This window comes from Maniola jurtina, chromosome 15, assembly GCF_905333055.1.
Source record: "Maniola jurtina chromosome 15, ilManJurt1.1, whole genome shotgun sequence".
Taxonomy (NCBI): domain Eukaryota; kingdom Metazoa; phylum Arthropoda; class Insecta; order Lepidoptera; family Nymphalidae; genus Maniola; species Maniola jurtina.
Window position 1 is genome coordinate 12,820,800 of NC_060043.1, and position 27,352 is coordinate 12,848,151.

General features: G+C 38.2%; 2 protein-coding genes across 3 annotated transcripts in view; one reads left to right on the forward strand and one right to left on the reverse strand.

Annotated features, from left to right (window-relative positions):
- Positions 1-26,381, forward strand: LOC123872736 (trifunctional purine biosynthetic protein adenosine-3). Of its 2 annotated transcripts, XM_045917246.1 has the most exons (24): positions 1-398; positions 3,173-3,420; positions 3,859-4,039; positions 7,004-7,217; positions 10,775-10,905; positions 11,037-11,160; positions 11,405-11,627; positions 13,226-13,442; positions 14,669-14,867; positions 15,575-15,782; positions 16,143-16,390; positions 16,820-16,969; positions 17,792-17,957; positions 18,330-18,414; positions 18,599-18,845; positions 19,137-19,252; positions 19,876-20,011; positions 20,473-20,651; positions 20,913-21,023; positions 21,644-21,787; positions 22,302-22,463; positions 22,815-22,948; positions 23,632-23,755; positions 23,945-26,381. In XM_045917246.1, exons 1-24 carry the CDS (start codon positions 228-230, stop codon positions 24,128-24,130), a joined length of 4,104 nt encoding a protein of 1,367 aa, XP_045773202.1. In that variant the 5' UTR covers positions 1-227; the 3' UTR covers positions 24,131-26,381. The 2 variants fall into 2 exon arrangements, with proteins under 2 accessions (XP_045773202.1, XP_045773203.1); XM_045917247.1 differs by lacking the exons at positions 13,226-13,442; positions 14,669-14,867; positions 15,575-15,782; ... (12 more) ...; positions 23,632-23,755; positions 23,945-26,381 and adding an exon at positions 12,168-12,363.
- Positions 26,377-27,352, reverse strand: part of LOC123872751 (dnaJ homolog subfamily C member 28) — a 3,374-nt gene continuing 2,398 nt past the window's right edge. Inside the window, exon 4 of the mRNA XM_045917267.1 lies at positions 26,377-27,062. Within this exon, the coding sequence (XP_045773223.1) occupies positions 26,634-27,062 (429 nt within the window). The 3' untranslated portion in view covers positions 26,377-26,633. The remainder of the gene's footprint in view (positions 27,063-27,352) is intronic.

Genomic DNA, 27,352 nt, shown 5'->3' on the forward strand with positions numbered 1-27,352 from the left:
AAACGTCATTTTAAAGTTTACGTGTGTTGGGGTGGTTGTGTTAAAATTATTAAAAATGCTTGTTTTTTAATTAAAAACTTTATTAAATGATTAAAACATTCATGAAGGACTATAATTAGAAATATATATTACTGCTTTTTGTGAATTTTTCGTAAATAACCACGCCGCTTAACTTGATAAACAAGTGTTTTTGTATTATTTTATTAGTGTGATTTACTTTAAAGATAATGTCTGAAAACGTCTTGGTGATTGGTAGCGGGGGTCGGGAACACGCGTTGTGCTGGAAACTCGCAGAATCTCCTTTAGTGAAGAGAATTTTTTGTGCCCCTGGTAGTGTCGGTATATCTTCTATCAAAGATAACGTAGAAAGTGTGAACCTTGGTGTTAAAGACTTTCCTGTAAGTATTAAGAATCTTCCCATTATTTTTCGAATAAATAAATAGAATAACTTGACAACCTACTCTTCTTAAGTGATGAAAACCTTTCCTCTTCTTTTCTTATTGGGTGGTCAATTGATATTTTAGTCAGCTTATCCATTTGTATGTACCCATAACATAGAAGTCCCAGGTGAATATTTATATTTTATAGGACTGTCAAAAATTGTTATATTTAGATGCTTAAATCTATACACACACATACATTATTTGTGTGAGTACAACTCTGATATGTAAATAATTTTAATGTACATAATATCATAGTTTGAACTTATGACCATATCTTATTTACTTGGAGTATAATTAAACCATAGAACTATTGGGGTTCTTAAAAACATACCATACATTATTAAACATACCATTTGGTTGGTATGGTCATACTATATGGTTGCCTGGTGGAGATCGCTTCAAAGCAAAAGGCCACCAATTATTGTACCTAACTTTTATTTTCTCTTTTGCTGTACAATAAGCACAATATTTAATTCAGTCATCATCAGGCAAGATTAAATATGTAATTTTGTACCAACAACTTTCTTAAATAATTTTAAGCAGGTCCTTATAAGTAGTAGAAAAATAATTAACTTTATGGATTCTGCTCTCCAAGTAGTTTTGAAATTTTTAATGAAAATATCCTAGCTCTATGAAGAAGTGAGATTCTGTTAAAATAATCTACCAAGTAGTTTTTATAATAAAATATAATATAATGTAAAAATGTTTTTCTTTCCTTGGCAAAATACACTGGCCTAAGATTTTAACAAGTGTAAATTAAAAATTTATAACACCCCCGACAAAGTATCTGAGTTTTCCAAAACATCATTTTCAAATAAATAATTATGTATCAAGGCAACGTCCATCTTGACAGCTTGACATTTGTCTATTGACATAATATTATGAACCTAACGGTTATCTAACCTTCTTTTCTACAAGAAAACTAGAAAAGAGCTGATAACTTTTAAACGGCTGAACCAATTTTTTTAGATTATAGCTAAGAACACTCTCGATCAAGCCACCTTTCAAACAAAAAAAAGTACATTAAAATCGGTTCATTCGTTTAGGCGCTACGATGCCACAGACAGATACACAGATACACAGACACACAGATACACACGTCAAACTTATAACACCCCTCTTTTTGGGTCGGGGGTTAAAAAAAGATTCAGATGAATTTAGAACCTCCTCCTTTTTTCAAAGTTGGTTAAAAATGTTTGTAATTCTAAAGTAGTTACTAAGTAACTAAGTCTTCAGAATTAAATACTGCTTCAAAACTGTTCCTTAAACTACTAAAGTGTCCACTTGAGCCAGATAACTAGAATTAAATTTGATACACCTATTTCCGTACCCAAAGGGTGCCAACAGGACCATATTACTAAGACTCAGCTGTCTGTATCTTGTGGTCCATAATAGATAGAGAGTTACAATTTTCACAGAATTTGTATTTCTATTACCGCTAGCAACAAATAATAAAAAACTTGATAACAGTTGCCTTGAAAATTAAAAAAGTGTTATTTCTTGAATTAAACCCTTCGTGTGTCAGTCCGACTCACACTTGACCGATTTATTTTAATCCATAAGACAAAAGCTTAAAAATTAATAAACTTCATCAACAATACAGCTATCTTGAGGAAAAGTACAGCAATAGCTTACCAACTTACAGATGGACACACAATTAAAAAAAGTATATTCCATGCTGATGAAATCTTATATATCCATATATATGGTCAATATATCAAATATTTTAAGGATTGTTAAATAACCTTAAAGCCAGTCTCTTGTGGAATGTTAATGTAGCAGAAATACTTTTCTCATAATCATTATAATCTCCATGATGAGATGAGAAGAAGTTATAGTCCACCATGCAAGCAGACTTCACACAGCTTTGCAAGCATTATAGAGAACTCTCAGGCATGCAGGTTTCCTCACAATGTTTTTCACTATTAAAGCAAGTTTTTCAAAAATCCCCTCAGAACTCTTTGATTTTCCAGAATAAAAAGTAATCTTTGTTACCCTCCACTTTCCAGGTCTTTAACTAACCCCATGCAAAAAAATCGCATTGATCTGTTGCTCTGTTGTGAGTTGCGACGTGATTGAAAAAGAACCCAACAAACAAACACACTTTCGCATTTTATAATATGAGCAGGTTGTATAATATGGATTGCATAAAACACACATAATTCTTATGTGCCCAGGATGTAACCCCAGACTACTTTTCTATTGATAACAAAATTTGCCAGCCAGTCAGTAATTGTGATAACCCCCTGAGCCCATTTTCTGTTGTAACTTAATGTCTGTTAGTGACAATAATTTGTTGCTAACTAAAGATAACAACTTTCTTGCAAACAAAGAGAAATCTACTCTGTTCTAGCAAGTTCCACCATCTAAGCATTATTTTATCTATTTTATTTGTCTCCTTAGTCTAGTGGTTAGCATGTTCGACTGCATATGACAAGGTGCTGAGTTTAATGCCCAGGTTGGGTCAAAAATAGTAAGGTACTGCATTTTTCCTCTATCAAATTCTCAGTACTAGCCTGGAGTTAGGAAGTTAATGGTGTGTCATTCCCGTGCCTCGGATAGCTCGTAAGGTTGTCGGTCCTGCGTATGATCCCTCTCTGGTCGTGTCGGATTTCCGTCCCATCAGGCTATGAGAGTGAGGAAATAGAGAGTGCAACTGTGTTTTAGAATACTAGGGCATCATCTAGTACCTACTTGATATTTATTGGTATTGTTTTCTCTTGCAACAGGCCCTAGCAACATGGTGCAAAAACAACTCAATAGACCTAGTCGTCATCGGCCCAGAAGACCCCCTCGCAAACGGCATAGTAGACGCTTTGCAGGCGAAGGGCATCAAATGCTTTGGTCCTACCAAAGCCGGCGCGCAGATTGAGGCCAACAAAGACTGGGCCAAGAAGTTCATGCAGAAGTATCAGATCCCTACCGCGAGGTACAAGTCCTTCACTGAGGCTGATGCTGCCAAGGAGTTCATTAGAAGGTAGGCCTTTTTCTTCTCATACAAGCAATTAGCATGTAAGTCTCCATCCTCGTATCTCATTTTCTTGCTCCTGAAATTCTTCTAATGCTTAGAAGAATTCCCTGAGCAAAAAACGTGCGCCGAATTTTTCTTCAGCGTCTTGACCGTCCTACCATCTGTCCTTAAATAAAAAAAACTACTTAAATGTCATTTTATTTTTGTTTTAAATACTAAGACAGGTATAAAGTCGCGGCGGAAGTATGAATTCCATGATGAATTCCGCAATCAATCTGAAAGCAAAACTTAAAGCGAAACTTTTTGATGGATGTTTGAGAGATCACTATCCATATTATTATAAATGCAAAAGTGTGTTTGTTTGTTAGTTTGTCCTTCAATCACGCCGGATCGAAAACTAGTATGTTTTCATGAAGCCTTTTAAAACACTTGTTTTTTTTCCAGTGCCCCATACCCAGCGCTAGTCGTCAAAGCGTCAGGCCTCGCGGCTGGTAAGGGCGTAGTGGTTGCCTCGTCGAAAGAGGAGGCCTGCCAAGCTGTTGACGAGATCTTGACAGAGGCCAAGTATGGCTCCGCCGGAGAAGTGGTCGTTATCGAGGAGCTATTGGAAGGTGAAGAGGTTTCGGTGAGTAAAATATTCACTCTCAGGACATTTAGTTAAAATGCGAAAAAAATTGTGCACTGTTTACGCGCGGTTGTAGTAAAATGGAATGCGCGCGTGAATCACTTAATGAAAATGAAATGTAAAATTTCAGTTAAATCCGTTCAGTAGTTTTTGCGTGATGCGCACACATACAGACAGACAGACAGAAATTCCAAAAAAAAATGTTTTGGGGTCTATATCGATAATAATGTTTCCTACAATCAAAATTTTCTAAATATATTTAATGTACAGAAATCGTCCAGTTACAGTTTTATTATAAGTATAGATGTTGTACATAAAAGTAGAGCATTCAATCTATAGCACTAACTAACTTGAAAAGTTTAGTAGGGTTTAACTAGGGCTTAGGATAGGAAACGTGGAGAGAAAATCGCCTTCCCCGCGAGCCGCCGTGGCCTCCATGAGGACCTGTGGATGATGGACACGGGGTGGTCCGTCTCACGCCGTATGGTCCTCGAGTTGATTGGCGTGGTGAGGTACCGATATGCCTCTGAGTTTGTGAATGAAAAGTGAATTATTCACTTTTCATTATGTCTGTAATTAAATTAAAAATTAAAAAAAAAATCAAAAACCACAAACACTAAAAAGTAAAAAAATATTTTTGTTTCTACACGTGTAATGTATGTATGAAGTCGAGCGAGCATAATAAAAGAAACTAGAAACCCAAGTGTGAAGCTCGCCCGAAAAAAAAAAGATTCCGATGAATTGAGAACCTCCTCCTTTATTCGAAGTCGGTTAAAAAATAGTCTGTTGTTTCGATAGTTGGTCTCACTGTCTCAATACTGCTTGGGTGCTTGATCACGTAATCAGTAATCACAAACAGTATTATTGGTGGTAATGAGCAATGACATCAGGCAACATCATGTTGTCCCTACACTGATAACAACTACCAAAGGGGTCAACGTAATGACAAATATCATTAATTGGGGGCCCGATTACTCGTCAAATTGTTTGGATATATTTGTTTCAATTTGCTGTTATTTCTTTTAGTTGCCATGGCACTCTCTCTCTTTTTTCTCAAAAAGAAAAGTATTTTTTTTTTTATATAAAAATAGCGAGCAAATGAGCATATTCACTTAACATCAGGTGACCCGTCACGTTATGTGAATACCGCCGGCCATGAACATTTGCCGCACCATCCAGAGGTACCGCCGATGCGTTGCCGGCCTTTCAGGACCGCCCCTTGAATAACCCCATGTTGTAATCTAGTGGGAACACCACCGATGAGAGTTGATTCCACAGTTTGCATGTGCGTGGAAAAAAAGGATCTGATTTTACTTTTTCTCTCTCTCTCGTCTGGCCGTACAAAGACTAGCCAATGTCAAGTTTGTAGTTATTTGTAACAAGTTAGATAAACTATACAAGTATGGACCCCGTCTGTGCCGGCGCCCGCCGACACACGCACGGCACCCCCTTAGAGCGCTTTCCAGTCAGTTTTAACAAAAAAAAAAACACTCCAAAAAGGCAGAGCACGCCCGCCAGCTAACACCGACACAGACAAAGTCCCTGACTGATACTGATACTTGATTTTCGATTCACCATGATCAACCCTTCGCTGGCCCACTACTAAGAACGGGCCTCATCAGAACTGAACTGGGTCGAAATAGCGATAATTCAAAATCATCGATCATCGTAAATACATGTCATTTACATAATATGACGTTAATTATGTACATTTGATTTTGCACTGATGTTGCTTACGTATAGCGTTGTCCTTGTCCCGCTTGATTGACTTCGCTCAGACCTCAGCTCTTTCGTTACCCACTCTGCTACTACACAAATCGTGTGCGGACAAGCCGGTGGCCCGGTAGTAGTAATAGGTAACTAAACCAGTTCGCATGTTCGGAGTGTAGGGGGTGTGATATTACGTAAATGGAAATGCCTGTATGATCAGAGTACTGCAAGATTGCACATACAAACAAACTAGTAAATAGGTATCGATTCATCGCACCATCTTGCAGTTCATTGTGATTGTGCAGGGGTTATCTTACAAAGCTATAACAATATACTTGTTCATAGAGTTACTAAACAAACGCGTGCCCAGGGAAATTTATGAAGCAAGCATAATGTGTTTACATTATAACTGCATTATATATAATTTACTATTTACTCACCGGACCCAAAAAGAGGGGTGTTATAAGTTTGACGTGTGTATCTGTGTATCTGTCTGTGGCATCGTAGCTCCTAAACTAATGAACCGATTTTAATTTAGTTTTTTTTTTGTTTGAAACGTGACTTGATCGAGTGTTCTTAGCTATAATCCAAGAAAATCGGTTCAGCCGTTTGAAAGTTATCAGCTCTTTTCTAGTTACTGTAACCTTCACTTGTCGGGGGTGTTATAAATTTTTAATATACACTTGTTTTAAATCCTGTTTGTAAATTATGCATGTTTTATTTGCCAAATTGTAGGTTATGACACGTGATTACAAGTCAAACTACACCACAATCTACTATGTGTGAAAAATTTAAATGGACGTAATTTCAATTCAATGTAAAATGGATTTCTCGAATAGGCCTAACCTAAGGCTCTATTAGGGATGTGTTTAATTCATTCATTCAAGGTAGTATTTTATATCCATGTCCATACTAATATTATAAACGCGAAGGTGTCAGTCTGCCAGCTTTTCACAGCATTAGCTTACGTCTCGGAGACGGACATAGGCTACTTTCTGTCCCGGAAAAATAATATATAAGTAATGTGTATAATATGAAAAAACGGGATTTACTTAACCAATTTTGACCAGTATAGAGATAGCTTAAATCCCAGAAAAGGATGTAGGCTTCTTTGTATCTTCTGGCAAAGTCCAAGTACTCTCCATAGATCTCAGCTAAGTAACATTTAATAGTGATATAGTGGTTATCGATCTACTTTTAAAGGCCAATATTTCAATGGAGCTCTTTAAAAGAAAGTAAAATTCCCCTTTCTAGGTGCTCGCCTTCACCGATGGCGAAACAGTATCAATGATGCCCCCAGCACAGGATCACAAGCGTATCGGAGATGGTGACACAGGCCCCAACACTGGCGGCATGGGCGCGTACTGCCCCTGCCCACTTATCACGCCGGAACAGCTGGCGGATGTTAAAGACCAGGTGTTGCAGCGCGCTGTGGACGGGTTGAAAGCCGAGGGAATCAAATATGTTGGTAAGTAATCAACCGATAGATGCCCACTGCTGGGCATAGGTCTCTCGTAGGGACCACTATTGATATTATAATATGAGCAATTTTTTGAGACAAAGTATGCATCATTATTCAATAAACCAAACTGGCCAAGCGCGAGTCAGACTCAGCGAGAGTTCCGTACTCAGGTATTTTTTCTGGCATTTTGCACGATAAATCAAATATGATAAAAAAATGCATAAAAGTAAATAAAAATCTGTTTTAGAATGTACGCAGGTACAAGTAAAGACCTTTCATATGATACCCCACTTGGTATAGTTATCTTACTTTGAAAATTGACTAATCATTATTTGTTCATGAATACATTTTAATTTTTTTTTTTGTGATGTAACCACAAATTCACGGTTGTCGGATTTTTTCCTTTACTTGTGCTATAAGACCTACCTACCTGCCAAATTTGATGATTCTAGGTCAACGGGAAACACCCTAAAGGTTTTCTTGACATACAACAGACGGCCGGACAAACAGACAGACAACAAAGTGATCCTATTAGGGTTCCGTTTTTCCTTTTGAGGTACGGAACCCGAAAAACTAAATGATGGAAGTTGTACGGGTTTTATTCTGACGCTGCTGTATAGGTTATCGGGAGGCGACTGAATTATTCCATTGTTTTGTTTAATTTTTTTCGGGTAAGTATTATAATTAATGTATTTTGTGCAAAATTTGATTCTATTTCCTTTACTGATAAGACATATTTGGATAATGGAATCAATAAAACCAAAGGAGCTGAAAAGTACATAAATAAGTATGTTGCTACTTACTGCTAAAACTATTGCATAAATAAATAAATATTGCATAAAGAAATAAATAAATCCTGCTAATATTATAAATATGAAAGTGTGGATGTTTGGATATTTGTTACTCAATCACGCAAAAACTTCTGGACGGATTTGGCTGAAATTTGGAATGTAGATAGATTATGCCCTAGATTAACACATATTCTACTTTTTTATCCCGTAAAATCAAAGAGTTCCCGCGGGATTGTGAGAAACATAAATCCACGCGGACGAAGTCGCGGGCATCAGCTAGGATTGCATAAAAAAATCTAGCTTAGTTGACATAAGAAGAATTATTATTATTTGAATGAATTAATGAATGAATGATTTATTTATTCAATAAAATGTAGGTATTAATCGTTAACATAACTACACGATGGTTGACACGCGTACGTTACGTGCGGTAAGGTGATGTAAAAATTCAGTCAGTCAGTCACCTCAGATAACACAGGTTATTGCTTTAGCGTGCTATAAATATAGACATACTGATGCTAGTGAATACGCTTGAGAACTAAAAAACATGATACATGTCTTGATGATTTTCAGAAACGTATCCTTTTTCTGTCTCTAGATAATCTATCTGTCTATTTTAAATCTAACTGTGCCTTCCATCAAGGTCCATTCAGCGATGAGCCGTGGAAAAGTTACAGACGGACAGACACATTTTTGCATTTATAGCAATATAGGTAAGGTAGGTAGGTGTATAAATAGAACATAACATCTTTAATATCATTACTTCTAGTAAACAATCTAGATCCTACTTGTAAAACATTTACTTATCAATTTTAAAACTATATTTACGTCACGAAATATAATTAGATATGCTTAATATGATGGTTATACTACGCGTTCGATTGCCTTATGACCTAGCGGATGATTGCGTTATCGATAATAAAATGTGCCTACAATCTGCCTATCTTTAAATCAAGACTTTTAGGCAGAGGCATTTTCTAGTCACCCATATCTTTGAATCGCAACCAAGTTGTCTACCTATTCCATAAACGAAATGAGTGTTACAAATTACAATATCCATACTTCCATACGGGTCGGTTTTTAACCCCCGACCCAAAAAGAGGGGTGTTATAAATTTGACGTGTGTATCTTGGTATCCGTCCGTGGCATCGTAGCTCCTAAACATTGAACCGATTTTGATTTAGTTTTTTTTGTTTGAAAGGTGGCTTGATCGAGAGTGTTCTGAAATATAATCCAAGAAAATCGGTTCAGCCGTTTGAAAGATATCAGCTCTTTTCTAGTTACTGTAACCTTCACTTTTCGGGGGTGTTATAAATTTTTAATTTACACTTGTGATATCCTTCTTCCCCCTTCACCTTTCTATATCGTATCGCAAGGCATCGTCAAAGTCTGCACCCATGCGTAGTCGAAATTCCACGGACATGTACGAAGCGATTTGTCTACCGCTAGGGTATGGAACCCCTCTACTTTTAATATAGAGGTACCTTCAAGTCAAGAGTGCCGCATCATCACTTGTCAGCAGGTCTGATTGCAGCCAAGCGCTATAAGTTTTAAAAATACATATCTATACTAATATTATAAAGAGGAAACCTTTGTATTTTTGTATTTTTGTATGTTTGTATTGAATAGGCCCAAAAACTACTGGACCGATTTCAAAATTTCTTTTACCATTACTTAGAGGGATTCTTCCGAATCCGTATAGGCTACATTTTATCCCGGAAAATAGAAAAAATAAATGTCCACCCGTGCGAAGCCGAGGCGGGTCGCTAGTATTTACGAGTAATATACAGAAATCGTCGAGTTACAGTTTTATTATAAGTTATGATTATCTTGGGCAATCATTATGCAAACTACTCATACATGGTTATAAATCATTAGATTTTCCAATAACTAGGTACCTACCTATATTTACCAAAGTACCTATGCATATAAAACATATCAACTTTCACCTTTAAGTAAAACCCATTTCTGATAACGTGAAGTAAATTGGAAATAATTAATTAAATGGCCAGGCCAAGTGTGTGAGACGTGCTTACGCCGTATTATAAGATATTGATAACCAGTAGCAATTAATGAGCCGATAAATGATAAAACGAGACAAACAAATTCTGTCGACTAAATTAGATGAGTTATACGCAAAAAGAAACCTTGCATATTCAGTAATAAAGTTGTTTTTCACTCTGCATGGTATTAAATAGAGTAATGATTTAAAAAATTGCGTCCAAGCTGTTTGTTGCGTTTAGTGGTTGATGTAAGTAAACAGATGAGTAAATAAGCCCTGATTGTTATTGTTAGCAACAAATTACAATGTCAAGGTCCGTGTTTATATGGAGTACACACTTGCTTCATATTTTTAACTAGCTTATGGCCAGATATCATGGTAAATGACGACAACGACGATCCTTTAACATAGGGTACTAACTACGTAAGCCAGTTCAAGTGGCTCCGTTGTCCCGCACTTGAAGCCTGTTCGCTTACATATGGTAGGTGACCGCGTGGGGTGTACACCCGCAGAAGAATTTGGCATCTACAACGTACGAACGAATCACAAACGAAACTATGTTTTCTAATTGAATTTAGAATGTTTTTGTAAACATATTCGAATTAAATTTCGAATGTTTTTTGAAAACATGTTTGTGATTCGTTGGTGACTCAAAATGGTTAACGCCCACTGAGATTTTTGGCTCTGTCAGCTTATTTCCGTGGATGGAGTATAATAAGGGATTAAGTAAATTATTATAGAATTAGATTAAGCATATACTTTCTTTCTAGGTGTGTTATACGCCGGGCTAATGGTGACAAAATCTGGCCCAATGACCCTGGAGTTCAACTGCCGGTTTGGAGACCCTGAAACTCAAGTCCTGATGATGCTATTGGAAACAGACCTCTATCGCATTATGAAGGTGAGTTCATAATTCCATAATACCCATTTGACAACTTTACACCATAGTTAGTAGGTCGATTCTGGAAAACCTGCATCGAGATTAAATGATTTTACTGGAAAGTCTATATCATCAGGTAATTTTTGTTATAGGCATGCGCGACCGGTACGCTGAAAGAGATCCAAGTAAAGTGGAATACTGGAATGTCGGCCGTTGGTGTGGTCATCGCGTCCAAGGGATACCCTGAAACTTCGACCAAAGGCTGCGTTATTAGTGGTAAGTTTTATAATATTAAGTTTTATATTTAATGGTTTAAAAAAAAATTCAAATCGGTCCAAAAATGTCGAGAAAATCGGTGTAGGTAGATTTCGACCTAAGTTCTTGATATTTTAAAGTTTAAACACATCTTAAATACGGATGGAACTTGGAAGTAAAACGTTATTTCCGCCCTAAAAAGGTCTGAGATCATGTCGTGCCTAAAGGAGTTTTACTTAAAAAAAACTACTCTTTCATCCACCAGGTCTGTCCCAAGTGAGCAAAGACGACGACATAGTGGTGTTCCACAGCGGGATAGCCCGCGGCGCCAACGACTCGCTCGTCACAGCGGGCGGCCGCGTGTTGCTCGTCGCCGCCAAACGCAGCTCGCTGCGGACCGCGGCTTCGGCCGCGACTAACGCCGCCGCGTCCATCGACTTCCCTGGCGCTCAGTACAGGAAGGATATCGCTAGGAGAGCCTTTTCCAAGTAAGTCTTCCATTTCATCCACCAGGTCTTGACCGATGAGTAAAGACGACGACATAGTATCGTTCCAAAGCAGGATAGCCCTTGTTGTCAACGATTCGCTGTATCTAAAGAAACACTTCGATATAAGAGATCCTTTACTATCCCACATTGTGGTGTTCCACAGCAGGATAACCCACGGAAAAGAGACCCTTTCCAAGTCTTAGATATAAGTGGACCCTGTCTCATTGTCACACGTCAAAACAGAGAAAAGGGCAAGGGAATGAATGGTAAATTATGACAAGTAATGAAAAAATGGAAATCAACTGATTGGGGGCAATGTAGGATAATACAAAAAGTTAACATTTATGTACTATTAACATGTTTTTTTATTTGATTTATGTTATGTCCCCGAATCTTTAGTATTATTCCTCGCAGATTATTAATTAATATTAATCATTGCATGAATGTCATCTAATAATAAAAAAATTTTAACCAGCTTGCCTTTTTGTGTGGTTTTGTGTTCGTCCGCCATTGACATTTGCTTTTGTCGATTTGTTTCAGTTCCGAATGGAGAACGAATGAATGAGTTGCGCACAAAATTCTCATGTTCATTTTTTTTTTGTTTTACAAATGTTCGTTTTTTGTATCTTTCAACAAAGTTTTTTAGTATTGTTCAAGTATTATTTTTCGTTATGTTATTTCATTTCATCATTTACTGTAACAGTGCCTTATTTTTGCAATAAAAATGCAAAATGTATGTTCATTTTTTATTTACCCTGCAATGCCTTCTGTACATCAGTTTTGCAAGACTCAAAAAATTTGAATAAATAAATAAAATCATATCGGGTTTGTTTGTTTGTAATCGATAAGCTCTGAAACTACTGAAATGATTTTAATAGTCTTTTTACCATTAGAAAGCTACTTTATCCAGGAGTTACTATAGGCTATAAATTAGATAATATGTAATGTGAAAGCTAGTCTCTTATAAGAAAGAGAGATAAAAGTTAGATAAAAAGCGAAGCGGTTATTGAATTTTAGGCTGCAGTGCTGTACGAGCTGAATTACACTTTATTGCATTGTAGCAACAGTCGCTAATATTTAAACGTCCCTGCGTAGCCTTCCGCACCTGTAAGGCACTAATAAATATTCTGTAATGGAACGAGAGCAGAACATACTCCCGCGCTCCACGCGGATACCTTGTGTGCGCAGAATAGTGCACGTAAAACGAGTAGTCCAAACTGAACACGCGGCGTATGATTGCGTATTGCGCAAAAATATATTCTAGATGAGCGTGTGTGTTAATTTTTAGTCTATTTGTGCAGACCGCCATGTTGCAACTACAGATGGGACTACCTATTTGTTTTACGTACACCAGACTCTATGTTTACTATACTGGCGAACGTACAAGAACGTCAGAAAGCCAGAAAGTCGTTAGAAAGAAGTTTGACTATCTATACATTTTTTTTCATACATACCATACATTTTGATATACTTACTTACTATACAATCGACAGAGACAAACATCTCAATGGGCGCTAACCATTTTCAGTCACCAACCAATCACATACGTTTCTAATATGGTCTAAAGGTAAAAAAGTAAGGCAAAAATATCTTTCCAGAATCAACGGTCTGTCCTACTTAGAGAGTGGGGTAGATATTGACGCGGCGGCTAACTTAATACGTCTGATTGAGCCTTTAGCCACCGGCACTCACAGGCGGGGCGTGTTGGGAAGGCTGGGCTGTTACAGTGGACTGTTCCAGCTGTCGGCTATGGACTCCAGTCTGAAAGACCCCGTGTTGGTGCAGGGGACTGACGGCGTGGGGACTAAAGTTAAGGTAATAAGTATGAAATTACCACTTATATGGTCGACATCCCATCTTCTCATAAGAAGCACGTTTCATAAAAATCAAATAATTATAAGTTGTATCGACTTATGGAAGTTTCTAATTATTCAAAGAAAAGACACAATGTAGCTAATTTTGTTATACACAATCTGTAAACTAAATAATTAAAATGACAGGTCTGAATGTATTGCTATCCCTTTCATTATGCGTCTTGCGGTAAAGGATAGCACTAGATTTAGACTTCTTGATATAGGTAGTTTAGTTTAGAGATTGGGTACAACAGAGTTAGCTACAAGATGCTTTTATGAAACTAGCTTATGCCCGCGACTTCGTTCGCGTGAACTACACAAATTTCAACCCCCTATTTTACCCCCTTAGGGGTTGAATTTTTCAAAAATCTTTAGCGGATGTCTACTTCATAATAGTTATCTGCATGCCAAATTTCAGCCCGATCCGTCCAGTAGTTTGATCTGCGCGTTGATAGATCAGTCAGCTTTATCTATACTAATATTATAAAGAGGAAACCTTTGTATTTTTGTATGTTTGTAATGAATAGGCTCAAAAACTACTGGACCGATTTCAAAATTTCTTTCACCATTACTTAGAGGGATTCTTCCGAATCCGTATAGGCTATATTTTATCCCGGAAAATAGATAGGATTTTTCGTGGTAGTGAAAATTGTGGAGTAAGGCGTCGAAAAAACTGCCGTACGTTAACGATTCTCGCGAACGCTGCCTAAATGGTTAGAGATGTATGGTTGACTTCTATAGAAAAGTTGTAGAACTCAATAATGCCTACAAAAAAGTCCGCGATAGTATAAACCAAACATTTATATTTTAGCCATTATAACCACTTTTCCATAGAATAAAAGTAATTAAAATTATTAGCCTATGTTTATTGATCATATTATCGTCAAATACTAATCCTTATCCAAATAAACTATTTATTGAGCAAGATTGTTTCAATAGCTATAAATTACTTTTTATTTTATTCCAATCGGACAATCCATTCAAAAGATATTACGAATTTAAAATTGTAATTGGTATTAAAATGAATGATGGTGTCGCACGACTCGCACGGCGAAACCGCAGGGGTTCAGAGAGCTTAAAAAATAAATGTCCACCCGTGCGAAGCCGGGGCGGGTCGCTAGTCTTTTATATACCTTCTTAGAATGTAGTCATTTGCAAACTTTTTCAACAATCATATTTTACTTCCAGATAGCAGAAATAATGCAAAAGTACGACACAATAGGCCAAGATCTAGTCGCAATGTGCGTGAACGACATACTGTGCGCGGGCGCAGAGCCGTTCGCGTTCCTAGACTACATGGCGTGCGGGAGACTGCAGCTCCCGGTGTCAGCGACTATCGTGAAGGGCATCGCCGATGCGTGCATACTGTCTGGCTGTGCTCTGTTGGGTAAGTGGCAAAATCACACGGGCGAAAGATTCATGATCATCCAATCGTCCAATCCAATCCATCCATCCAATCCATGTTCAATCGTTTTTAAGAAAATCGTGACGTCGATGTATTAATGCCATGTCCGTTCTTTCTAATAAATAAAGTTAATTATGATCTTATTACAAAACTTAGGCGCGCCTTAAACTGACGTTATACTCGTATTTGCATGGGATTAACTGGTTTCTTTTTTCTTCGTCGTAACACTCTTGGCAGAGCGGTCGTGGTCATCACGAAGTGACGTTTATGGGGGAGGATGTTATACGCCTTACGAGTATTCGACACTTCTCCCTGCTGGCCGATAGTCTGGTACACTGGTGGTTGACAGATTTAGCGCTTATTACGCGAAACATAAGCATTGAGCTATTTCCAGTGCTTTGATATATGCTTGCATTGATTACAAGTGTAGATTGAAAATTTATAACACCCCCGACAAGTGAAGGTTACAGTAACTAGAAAAGAGCTGATAACTTTCAATCGGCTGAACTGATTTTCTTAGATTATAGCTAACAACACTCGATCAAGCCACCTTTCAAACAAAAAAAACTAAATTAAAATCGCTTCATTAGTTTAGGAGCTACGATGCCACAGACAGATACACACGTCAAACTTATAACACCCCTCTTTTTGGGTCAAGGGCTAAAATACTCCATTTTATCCACAAAAAGGTGGTGAAACAGCGGAAATGCCAACAATGTACGACATCGGCAAGTACGATCTCGCGGGTTTCGCGGTCGGCGTGGTGGACAACCTCAAGCAACTGCCGCGCTCTAAGGAGATACGCGGCGGAGATGTGGTGCTGGCTTTACCGTCCACTGGCGTTCACAGTAACGGGTACAGTCTTGTACAGAAGATTATGACGGAAACTGGTCATAGGTGAGTTCTCGATTATTTGCTGAGTGATATTTTGTAAAAAGAGTGACCAATTGCATTATCGTCACAATCACCAGATTTTTTTATTCAGATACAAGTTAGCCCTTGACGAAATGGATCCGTCCATTTCCTTTAGTTAAACCTTAACTGGTTTGCATTGTTTTTTCACTATATTTTGCGAAAGCAATTATTGAATTGTGACACTTAAAGATTATGTACTTCGGTAGTACTTTGTGTGGAGAAATTAACTGAAAGTTTGCAATAGTTTGAGTCTAGTTAAATACCATTGAATAATTCCAGTAACAATGCATGACTACCGCAATTTGAAAATATTCCGTTCCTGATAAAATATTGTATTTGCAGTTTCCACGAAAAAGCTCCATTCAGCAAAACAAACAGAACTTTCGGTGAGGAATTCCTCGAACCAACAGGGATCTATGTCAAAGCCTTACTCCCTGCAGTAAAGAAGGGACTTATCAAAGGGTTGGCGCATATCACTGGGGGAGGACTATTGGAAAACATACCTAGGATCTTACCTCCTGGTGTCAAAGTGAAATTGGACGCTAGCAAGTTCAGCATAAAGCCTTTATTTGGATGGCTACAGGCTAAAGGTGAGTTTTCCTCCATCTTTTTTATTTAAATTAATAGTAGAGTATTCTTAAAATGTAGCACATTTTCTAGGACCCCCAAATGCAGAAGTAATTTCCCTAAATCGAGGCCACATTTTTAACTGACTTCTAAAAAATGGAGGTTCTCAATTTGGTGCATTTTAGGGTTAAACAACGAAGTGACCTTATAAAGGAACCTTTATAGGATCTCTTCGCTCTCAGTCTGTCTGTTAAGACCCGTACTGGTCTACATCACAATTTTTTTGGGTTTTAGGGATTGATGTTTCAAAAATCCTTTCTTAGTGGATTTAAACGTCATAATAGCTATCTGTATGCCAAATTTCAGCCCGATCCATCCAGTGATTTGAGCTGTGCGTTGATAGATCAGTCAGTCAGCTTTTCCTTTTATATATTTAGATTTTCTTTCCTAAGGTCGCGTGTCCGATTTCGAAATGCTCCGCACCTTTAATTGCGGCGTTGGAATGGTGGTGATTGTGGACCCGGTGTGTGTCAAGGAGTTGTTGGCCGTTGTGGAAGACACCATCGCGGTCGTCGGATCTGTTGAGGTTATCGGGAAGGAGGGTAAGCTGAAAATTAACTTTAAAAATTTGCTCTCCGAAAAAAAACAGCATTATTGGCTGTTTGCCAAGTTTTTTAAAGTGCCCAAAATTTCTACCTGTTGACAGTTTTAAGTTCATCCACGCCATCTAATTTTGAAGCCTCAATAGCTCAGGTTAGTGGAGCGGACTGAAATCCGAAAGGTTGGCGGTTCAATCCCCACCTGTTGGACTATTGTCATACCCACTTCTAGCACAAGCTTTATGCTTAAGGGAAATAAAGCTTAGAAGAAGAGAGAAAAGGGGAATGTTAGTCATGATTAAAATGTCTAATAATATTCTTTTTTTTTTAATCTACTAATTTAGACGAGCCGCAACCAATCGGGCTTACGTCGACTAAATACGTATAGCCGTAACAATCTATACTTATGTAATTCTTATTATCTGCCAATCTTTTTTTTTTTATCGTTGGGAATTGCCTTTACGCATCCCTCCCGAGAGACGGGAGGGTATGTGGGACTCGTCGGCCGAGAGGCGGCTGGAATACCCACTAAAACCCAACGGCGCTACTGCGCGCGACGCTTGGCGACTGGGTCACGGGAACACCGAAGCAATCTACCGCGACCCAGCCAGCGACGTCTGCCTAGGCGGACCCTCCGCCGGGGACCTATTTCTAGGTCACCACACGTCCGAGGCGAATGCGCTTCCCGACCCCATTATCTGCCAATCTGCACTTCGCCAGCATAGCTAACCTAACCTTTCTCATTCTTCAAAAGAAACCCGTACTCAGTAGTTAGCCGGTACTGGTTTGATAATGATTATGATGATAATTTTTATTACCTACTAGGAGGCCATCAAGTGGTAGTGGAAAACTTTAAGGAAGCAATGGCACCTCTGGTAGCTCCATACACGTCCAACGAAGGCATCACTAAGAAATCCCTCTCCTATAAAGACAGTGGCGTTGACATTGAGGCTGGAGACTCCTTGATATCTCTTATCAAACCTTTGGCTAGGTAAGCGAACATTAATATATATTTATATTTCTATGTAATATTTGACCCGACTAGGTTTTTGATGCTTTGTATATGTATTATTTAAAATTTATGTTTATTTTAAATAAATAAATTATGTATTATGTGGATATAAGTGATATACCTACTTAATTTTATCTTTCGGAACAACAGAAGCTGTGCAAACACCCTGAACTCTAAGGCTGAGATCTGAGCGCACTTTGACTTTGCTCAGACTTAAGACACTGTTAGAATGAGACAGCGTTATACCGCTGGCATAAATCTGTCTCGTTTTAACTGAAGTCTAAGCAAAGTCAAAGTGCGCTCTATAGGTTCCAACCTCAGAGTCTTTTCTTCAAATTATGTTATTTGCAGGTCAACATCTCGTTCGGGAGTGCTGGGTGGTTTGGGAGGATTTGGCGGTTGCTTCCAATTGAAAGCGATTGAGCAAGAATATAAGGTATTGTTACACAAAATATCGTATCCTTCCAATAGTTTGAACTTATTGCATATAAAATGTTAAAATATTTTGTACGATGGTACGAAACCCTTCGTATGTGAGTCCGACTCGGACTTGTAATACTTGACCGTAATTATAGTAAGCTTTTGCCGAAGAACGCTGGTAACTTTAGTTATTTTTCCAGGACCCAGTGTTAGTCCTTGCGGCGGACGGCGTGGGAACAAAACTCAAAATAGCACAACGCATAAACAAACACGACACGATTGGTGTCGACTTAGTGGCCATGTGCGTCAATGACATTCTGTGCAATGGCGCCGCTCCGTTGACCTTCTTGGACTACTTCGCTTGCGGCTCGCTGGATGTGAACGTCGCTAAGAATGTGGTGGCGGGCGTTGCCGAAGGATGCAAGCAGTCTTCCGCTGCGCTTATTGGTAACATATCTGACGTATTTATAGATATAGATGATCGTACATAACGCACGTACGCAAGCTCACTTACTACGTACGTTCCTAGCGAATTAGTTCTTCTTAGCCCTATTAATTTCACTCTGTCCATCCGTCTGTCTGTCCGGATGTCACAGGTCCCTATCTCGTAGACTAAATGAGTTACAAACCTGTAATTTTGGTATTTTGTGTAGACTGTTGACCCATAACCAAATATTGAATTAAAAATTCAATCAAATTATTATTTTAGTCATATTTCATGTAAATAATGTACGGCAGGCGGCGAAACTGCAGAAATGCCAGGCATGTACGAGGCAGGCGCTTATGACATTGCTGGGTTCGCGCTGGGAGTCGTCGAACGAACGCATATACTGCCCAAGATTAATGACATCACGGTAAAAACTAACTAATACTACACTCAGTAATATCAATCTAACTTAGCGTTTAAACTATCCTGAGTGATTTCCATTATAAGTATAGATCGTTACGGCTATACTCACGTATTTAGTCGATGTAAGCCCGACTAGTTTCGAACTCATCCGGCGTCCTTTCGGGACGCGCAGCGAGCTGAGTCCCTATGAAAACACGGATGGATTTGAAACCCATGGGTTTTGTTAATTAATTAAATTAATTACACTTACAAGTATTAATTAAATTAAATTTTTAAAACCAGGGACTAATCTAGTGGTGACAAAGCAGGATAAGCTTTACCTACTTAGCTTCACTTTTGTTTCACCTACAACTTCCTTCATTTTTATAACAACAAACTAGCTATTCAGCAAGGTTTATACGCTCAAGTTACGTTTAAAAGATCACTTTAGTGATAAAGCCGCCTTTGCATCCTGGCCACAATTGTTTTCCTTGTTGTTTTTATTCTTAAGTATGTACTGTGTTTAGTTGAAATAAAGCTTTATACTGCTACTACTGCGAGTGTTTCGTAAACATACGTTTTGCTGTCTGCTAGTCCTAATGCTGGTAAAGAAGTTTCACTTCAATAACACAGTTGTACTAATTTCAGGTTGGTGACATAATTATCGGTCTGCCGTCAAACGGGGTGCACAGTAACGGCTTCAGTCTCATCCACAGTCTGATGAAGAAAGGGGGCCTCTCCCTCAATGACAAGGCCCCTTTCAGCGAAGAGGGCCTCACTCTCGGTAAGTGACCGCTATAGTGGTTATAGAATAGTTATCCCCTTCAATTTTAATATGGGTGCCTTCAATACAAGAGTGAATAGGCAACTTCTAGGCAAGCAAGCTCCATTTTAGGCTGCATCTTCACTTGTCAGCAGGCCTGATTGCAGCCAAGCTAGTCTACAAATTTAAATTAATAGTCAATTTCGCCAGCCACCGAATTTAGACACAACGTACACCAGCAGAGTAGAGTGGAGCGTCGTTTTGAAATGGTCTTAAAACAACTTGAACTGACTTTTACTTATCTTGTTGTATTCACTAAGGTGCTTTGTGCGTCCCATGATTATCTTCCATGTTTTGTGATCAATATTTATCATTTATATATTTATCAACCATATGTCAATGCATATAGAGCCCAGTTTAAATTGTTAACAAAAAGACGGCTGTACTTCGCTCCATCTCAAAGTATCAACCTATTTTTCTAGGCGAAGAACTAATCAAACCAACCCGTATTTACGTGAGAAGTGTTTTGCCGGCGCTGCAAAGGGGCGCTGTAAAGGCTGTCGCACACATCACCGGCGGAGGCTTGCTCGAAAATATCCCTCGCGTCATTCCGGAGAGCGTGCGTGCTAGGCTTAACGCGCATTGGTGGAACGTGCATCCCGTACGTATAACACTTAACACTAATATTATAAAGGAGAAAGTTTGTGTGTATGTGTGTATGTTTGTTACTCTTTCACGCAAAAACTACTGGACGGATTTGGCTGAAATTTGGAATAGAGATTATATTTTGGATTAACACATAGGCTTCTTTTTATCCCGGAAAATCAATGAGTTCTCACGGGATTTTTAAAAAACCTATATCCACGGAAACGAAGTCGCGGGAGCTAGGTATAGTTAATATAATCGTCTTTTTCTTTCGCAGGTATTCGCGTGGATCGCCGACGCAGGAGCAGTCAAAGATGACGAAATGCTGCGAACTTTCAACTGCGGTATTGGAATGGTGCTTATTGTGTCGCCCGAAAACCAAGCAGAGGTAAATGAGTAAATAAGGGTCGCTAAGTATCTGGTAAGGAACTGTAAAGGTGGCCCTTTTACGCACTTCTCGATACAAACGTATTACGCCTATTATTCTATTATTTGTTGTAATAGACCTAAAATTTAGCCAGATATCGATTTATCCCTCCATTATCTATGCCCTAAAATAATAAACTTAGTCAAATTATATTTATTTTGAAAGTTATGACCCTTGAAAATCTATATTTTGGGGCAAATTTTGAGGCAATTTCGTGCGTAAATAAACTATATAAAAAACTAGAAAATTGAAAAATTAACAACTTCGTGTCAATTTCAAATGTCTTCAGTTTGAGTAAAAAATGTTTTCTTTTGCCAAAAATAGACGTAATTCCAAACGTAATAGCAATGATTACGTTACCATTTTTGACTGAAAAATCTTGAATTTCAAGCAAAATTCATTCGCCTGGCCTCTCGTGAGGTGCAGTTAGAGAGAAAGGGTGATACGCACAAATAACGTTGTTTCCGTTTTGACGAAACAACACTATTTAAGATTACACCCGCCAACGTGTTATCGCTTCGATGAGGTGGGCTCTTAAGTGTTGTGTGGTTATAGCTTAAGTTTCGGAATGCTTTGTTCAGGTGATGAACATAACCCGGTCGCACGGCGCCATGGTGATCGGCACAGTGCAGGCGCGGCCGGCAGGCGGCGCTAGAGTGGTGGTGGACAACTTCGCCTCCGCCATCGACTTTACCAGGCGAATGCCGCTGCTCACCATGAAGCGGGTGAGTTACATACACGCAATCTACGCACATAGTGCATATTGCGTGCATGCACCATAGAATAAGATGGCGTATGTATGTATTGTTATTGAGCCAAAATAGAATCAAACATGGCGCTATCTCTGCCCGTGAATAGCGGTAAGTTAAATATCGATAATAGCTGATCATCACTAATCGTGGTATGTACCCACTATTCACATTATTGGCTAAGAGCCAGCGCGTGCCAGACCTTCGTCATTTTATAAAAGCTAAAAGATTCTCTGTGTATTGTCTCCAACACAGGGAGGAATATGAAGTCGTTGGCATATCACAACCTGTGAGTTCTCCATAATTTTCTCAAAGGTGTGTGAAGTCTGCCAATCCACACTAAGCTAGAGTGGTATGGCAGACACAGTGGTGGTCAAACCCCTTCGCATCCTGAGAGGAGATCCACGCTCTATAGTGACCCGGCAATGAGCTGCTGATCATGACGAGGTCGCCTTAAATTTCAAAATTATATTTATTTATGTTACTCCAGGTGGCAGTACTAGTATCGGGCAGCGGAAGCAACCTCCAAGCGCTAATAGATACGACTAGAGACTCGTCACAGTGCATGTGCGCGGAAATAGCCCTTGTGGTCAGCAACAAGAAGGACGCTTATGCCTTGAAGCGCGCTGAGAAAGCTGGAATACCGACGCTGGTAAGTCCATAGTACTATAGTATATAGAAGTCAGTATAGGACTCTCTGTTACGTGATCCCGTGCAAATGACAAAGACAAAAACTCAGTGGGCGTTAACGGTTTTGAGTGGCCAACCAATCCTAAACGAACCAGTGTTGTCCGTGCTAGAGAACTCCGTATTAGAGAACTCTCTCTCTCTATCAAAAAACCTTGTTTGTGATTGGTTGGTGACTCGTTTTTCGTCTTTGTCATTTGTATGGTATTACGTAACAGAGAGAGCGCTATACTAACTTTTGTCCATGGATAGAGTATAGTTGATGCCCACGGTTTCGTCATATATGGGTTTAGGTTTATAATTATTGTTTTTGCAGGTATTTAATTACAAAGACTACGGATCGCGGGAAGAGTTCGACCGCGCCATATCCGCCGCTCTGGAGACTCATAAGATAGACATCGTGTGCCTCGCGGGGTACATGAGGATCCTCTCCGCGGAGTTTGTGCAGAAGTAACTACATTTTCTTAATATTCCTACTTGGACCTTTAATATTTTTTAAATGTTAGTATTTTTTTTTTTTTTTAAAGAATATTAGCCATGCTAATCATGACCAATACTCCTCTGTCCCCTTCAATTAAGCGTAAGATTTTGCTAGGAGTAGGTATGACAATATTGCAACGGGTAGGGCCAACCGCCAACCTTTCAGAATTCAGTCCATTCCTCAACCGCTGAGCTATCGAGGCTCTAAATTGAGTTTATAAATTTAATACTCAGAATCCATACCCTATTGTAAATTTATCTTTTTTTTTGTGAGAATTGTTTTACCTCTGGTAACATTACGCAACGTCAGAATTCCACGAAATCAAAAATCAGACTAGAATAAAATATCACTCACCAATTGAAAGCGTTAGTAAAAGTTTATGTGATACTTTTAATATTATGAATGCGAAAGCGTGTTTGTCTGTCTGTCTGCTAGTTTTTTGCGGCCCAGCATGTCAACCGATTTTGATGAAATTTGGTACAGTTTACGTTCATCCCGGGGTGGGAAAAAGGCTACTTTTTATCCCGGAAAATCAAAAAGTTACTACAGGATTCTTAAAGATCTATAGATTCTTAAGATTAAAGGATTCACACGGATAATCGCGGACATCATCTAGTTTGATACAAAAATCTTTATTGGTATTTGTCTACAGATGGAAAGGGCGCCTGATCAACATCCATCCGTCTCTACTACCGCGTCACCCGGGTCTGCACGCGCAGCGCCAGTGCCTAGAGGCTGGGGACCGAGAGTCTGGGTGCACCGTACATTTTGTTGACGTAAGTATACTAACTGACCGAGCGAAGTGAGCTCTCAGGCTGAGATCTACAGAGGACGGCATGGCACGTATTTTTCTTCCACTCAATTCTGTCATATGTCTATGTAGTGATATCAATTTCTTTTCCATAAATTGTAGCCGAATAAACGCATTATTCTGTAGCCTATACTTTATATTCTTGGTTTCGCAGGAGGGAATGGACACAGGTCCCATCATCACGCAGGAGCGCGTGCCCGTTGTCAAGGACGACACGGAACAATCACTCAGTGAGCGTATATTACAAGCCGAGCACCGTGCGTACCCGCGCGCGTTGCGGAACGTCGCCACCGGCCGCGTGCGACTCGGCTCCAGAGGAAACATCATGTGGCATTCTTAGACCCACTAGGGCCATGTTAATCATTCCCTCTCTCTTACACATTATACCTATGTGAAATGTGCGAGTGTGACGGAATGATCAGCGTCGGCTCCAGGGGGAACATTATGTGGCATTCTTAGATCCACTATGACCATGTTAATCATTCCCTTTCACTTACACATTATGCCTGTGTGAAATGTGTGACAGACCAACACTAAACTTACACCAATGACCCCAGCTAATGACATTTGTTATACTCGTGCCAATAAAACGAATCGAAATTGGTGTTAATCATTCCCTCTCTCTTACAAAGTAAACACAAGTATACTGTGTGGGAATGATTATCGACACATTCGACTTGTTTCTTTATTGGAATGAATATACACACTGCACACGCTCTCGTACGCGCCATCTCACTCCTACCTGACTGCCACAAGATACTTTCTATCCTATCAAATAAATCAATAAGTAAGCACAACCCCCAACCTAAAATGGCAGTAAGCCGATCACAAAATATAATAAAATCAACCACTTATTATTGGAGCCTTAACAATTTATTGACGTTTGAGTATTCGGTTGTAAAACAATTCCTTATTATTCAATTATTGTATTATAATATCAAATGATATTTCTTACCATAGACAAATACAAGTTCGCTCACTGTATGACAATGAACCCAACCCATATAATCGAATAAAGCATCTACGAACACCATTAAGATTCTTATCTCAATTATTTTTAGTACAAAACGATGAATACTGAATCATCACAAAAAGCAATAAACATTATAAATAAATGAAGTAAATGATTATAATTAATTACTTTATCTATATGAGACACTATTTCCTGATGTTATATAACCTGTCCATATTAATCGATAGTGCGAAATAGTATTTCGTATCAACTATTGTGTAAATAAGACTTTATGTTCCTTGTTTTTTGCATTTAATCCTTAAAATCGATATTATTAAGGCGGAAACAAATTATTGGATGTATCTTATGGATAAGTATCAGAATAATACATACTTAATACATACCTAACTGTGCAAACTATTGGACATAACCTTGTGCACCCGGGCGTCCGAGAGATACCTATAGATTAGAATATAATAGATCTTTATTCAAATAAACTTTCTACAAGTGCTTTTGAATCGTCAAAATAATCTACCACTGGTTCGAAATGCCGTTCCTACTGAGAAGAGCCAGCAAGAAACTCGGCGGTTGCTCTTTTCAATTTTTCAATTGTTGTTCAATTTACAATAATATGCCATACTGTACATTGCTGGAGCGAGTCAAGTCCATGCTTTTTTGTCATTTACATAATCTTCGATTGTATATGCTTTTTTTAGGAGCATACTTTTGATAGATTTTTAAACATGTGTATATCTCACAAGTCGCGTTTCAATGGACTGTGTGGATAAGTCGCGGCTGACGTTGACGACCCATACTTTGTTTCCGCCTTTATAGTTTTAGAATATTGTGATAGTACAGGATGTCTCGAATATTAGATCTTAAGATCGTTATCCATATTATCTGTAAGCTTAGTATTTCAAGGTCATTGGAATTCGAGCGTCGAAACACTTCAGTGTTAAAGTAAAATAAACCTTAATCGCATGGTTTTAAAACTCAAGTTTGGCTATGCATCTACAGCCAGCGCTCCAAGCGGAAACGTTGCAAAATTAAAATCGGTGGTACTGAATTTTTGACTTTAAATCAAGGTGCCATAGGTTTATTTTTCATTGATATTATTATGTTTCAATTCTTAAATTTATAAACATTGGTGGGGTATTACATCTTTATTTGATGTCGAAACACGATAACGTCAGAGTAAAAGGGATTTTTTTAAAGGCACGATTTTAATTTCACAAATTTTCCCTTGGAGCGCTGGCTATAGATGTTTAAACGAACTTGAGCTTTAAAACAAGACAGTTCCAGTCCATTTTACTTAAACGCTGAAATGTTTTAACGCTCGAATTCTATTAACGTTTGGTGTGATACAAAATCTCATACTAAGCCCATTGTGGATAGTATGGAAACGCCCTTAGAATAAGATTCTAATGAGTCTTCCACATCAAAGTGCCTTAAGAAGTTGCCTTTTTATATAAGCTCAAAATGTAACTACTAACTAAGCAGATCTATTCCATATTTTTAATGTTATACAAACATTGTTTTTTACAAATATTTTTCATGTTGAAATTGTTTTTATACCTGTTTAAGGAATATTTTAAGGACATAAGTGTAATGTAATGTTGAATAAAATAAATAAATATTATTTTGATGGTTTTATTGCACGTTTTAAAATAATTAACAATATTTGAGTAGTATACCTACTTATCTATTTTCTAAAAGTATTTTATCACAGATTAGTTCATCTATATGCACTATTGAGTGTTACACCTGGGTCTAGAAACTGGATTTCTTATTATAATCTTATTAAGTTATTATAGATTCTTTTGTAATGTAGACTCCCATAAGAAAGGATTAAAAAAAACTCCACGAGCTAAGCTGAGACAGGTCAGCTAGTCTAACTGCCAACATTCTTTTTCGGATTACCAACTAACAATTCCCCTAAAGCCTTAAAAAACTCTCCCATCAAATCATAGCTATTATCCACTATAAGTTTTTGCTCAATCTTTTCCACTTGTTTTACCATCGAATGTTTTCCGTTAACTAGAATTTCTTTACAAATCTTATCAAACTCCACATGTAATTTCTGTTTATTTAGAAGAGGTACTATTAAATTGTATTTATTGATTTTCATGTTTAGCGATTCGGCTAGTAATTTATTGCTTTCATATATTTTTTGCCATTTTTCAGAGTCTGTCTCGTTTAAGGGATAAGGTCCCAGATACATTCTGTCTTTGGCAATTTCCTCTTTGAGTAATTCAATGTCCGTTTCTATTTCTTTATTCATTGTTATCCATTCTGGTGTGAAGCCGTTGTTTATTAACACCTGTAAAGTATGTGATTATTTTGGAGCAGATTTTTAAGGGCTAAAATAAGGTTAGCTGAGGAATGAATTAGGCAGTTTTTATTCTGGATAATAGCAGATGCCCGCGACTTTATCCGCGTGTGAATAGATTTTTAAAATCCTGTGAGAACTCTTTGATTTTCCAGGATAGAAAGTAACTTATGTCACTCTCCAGATCTTTAACTATACCCATGCAAAAATCACTCTCGCAATGAAAAATGCAGTGATTGAAGGACAAATCAACAAACAACACTTTCGCATTTATAATGTTA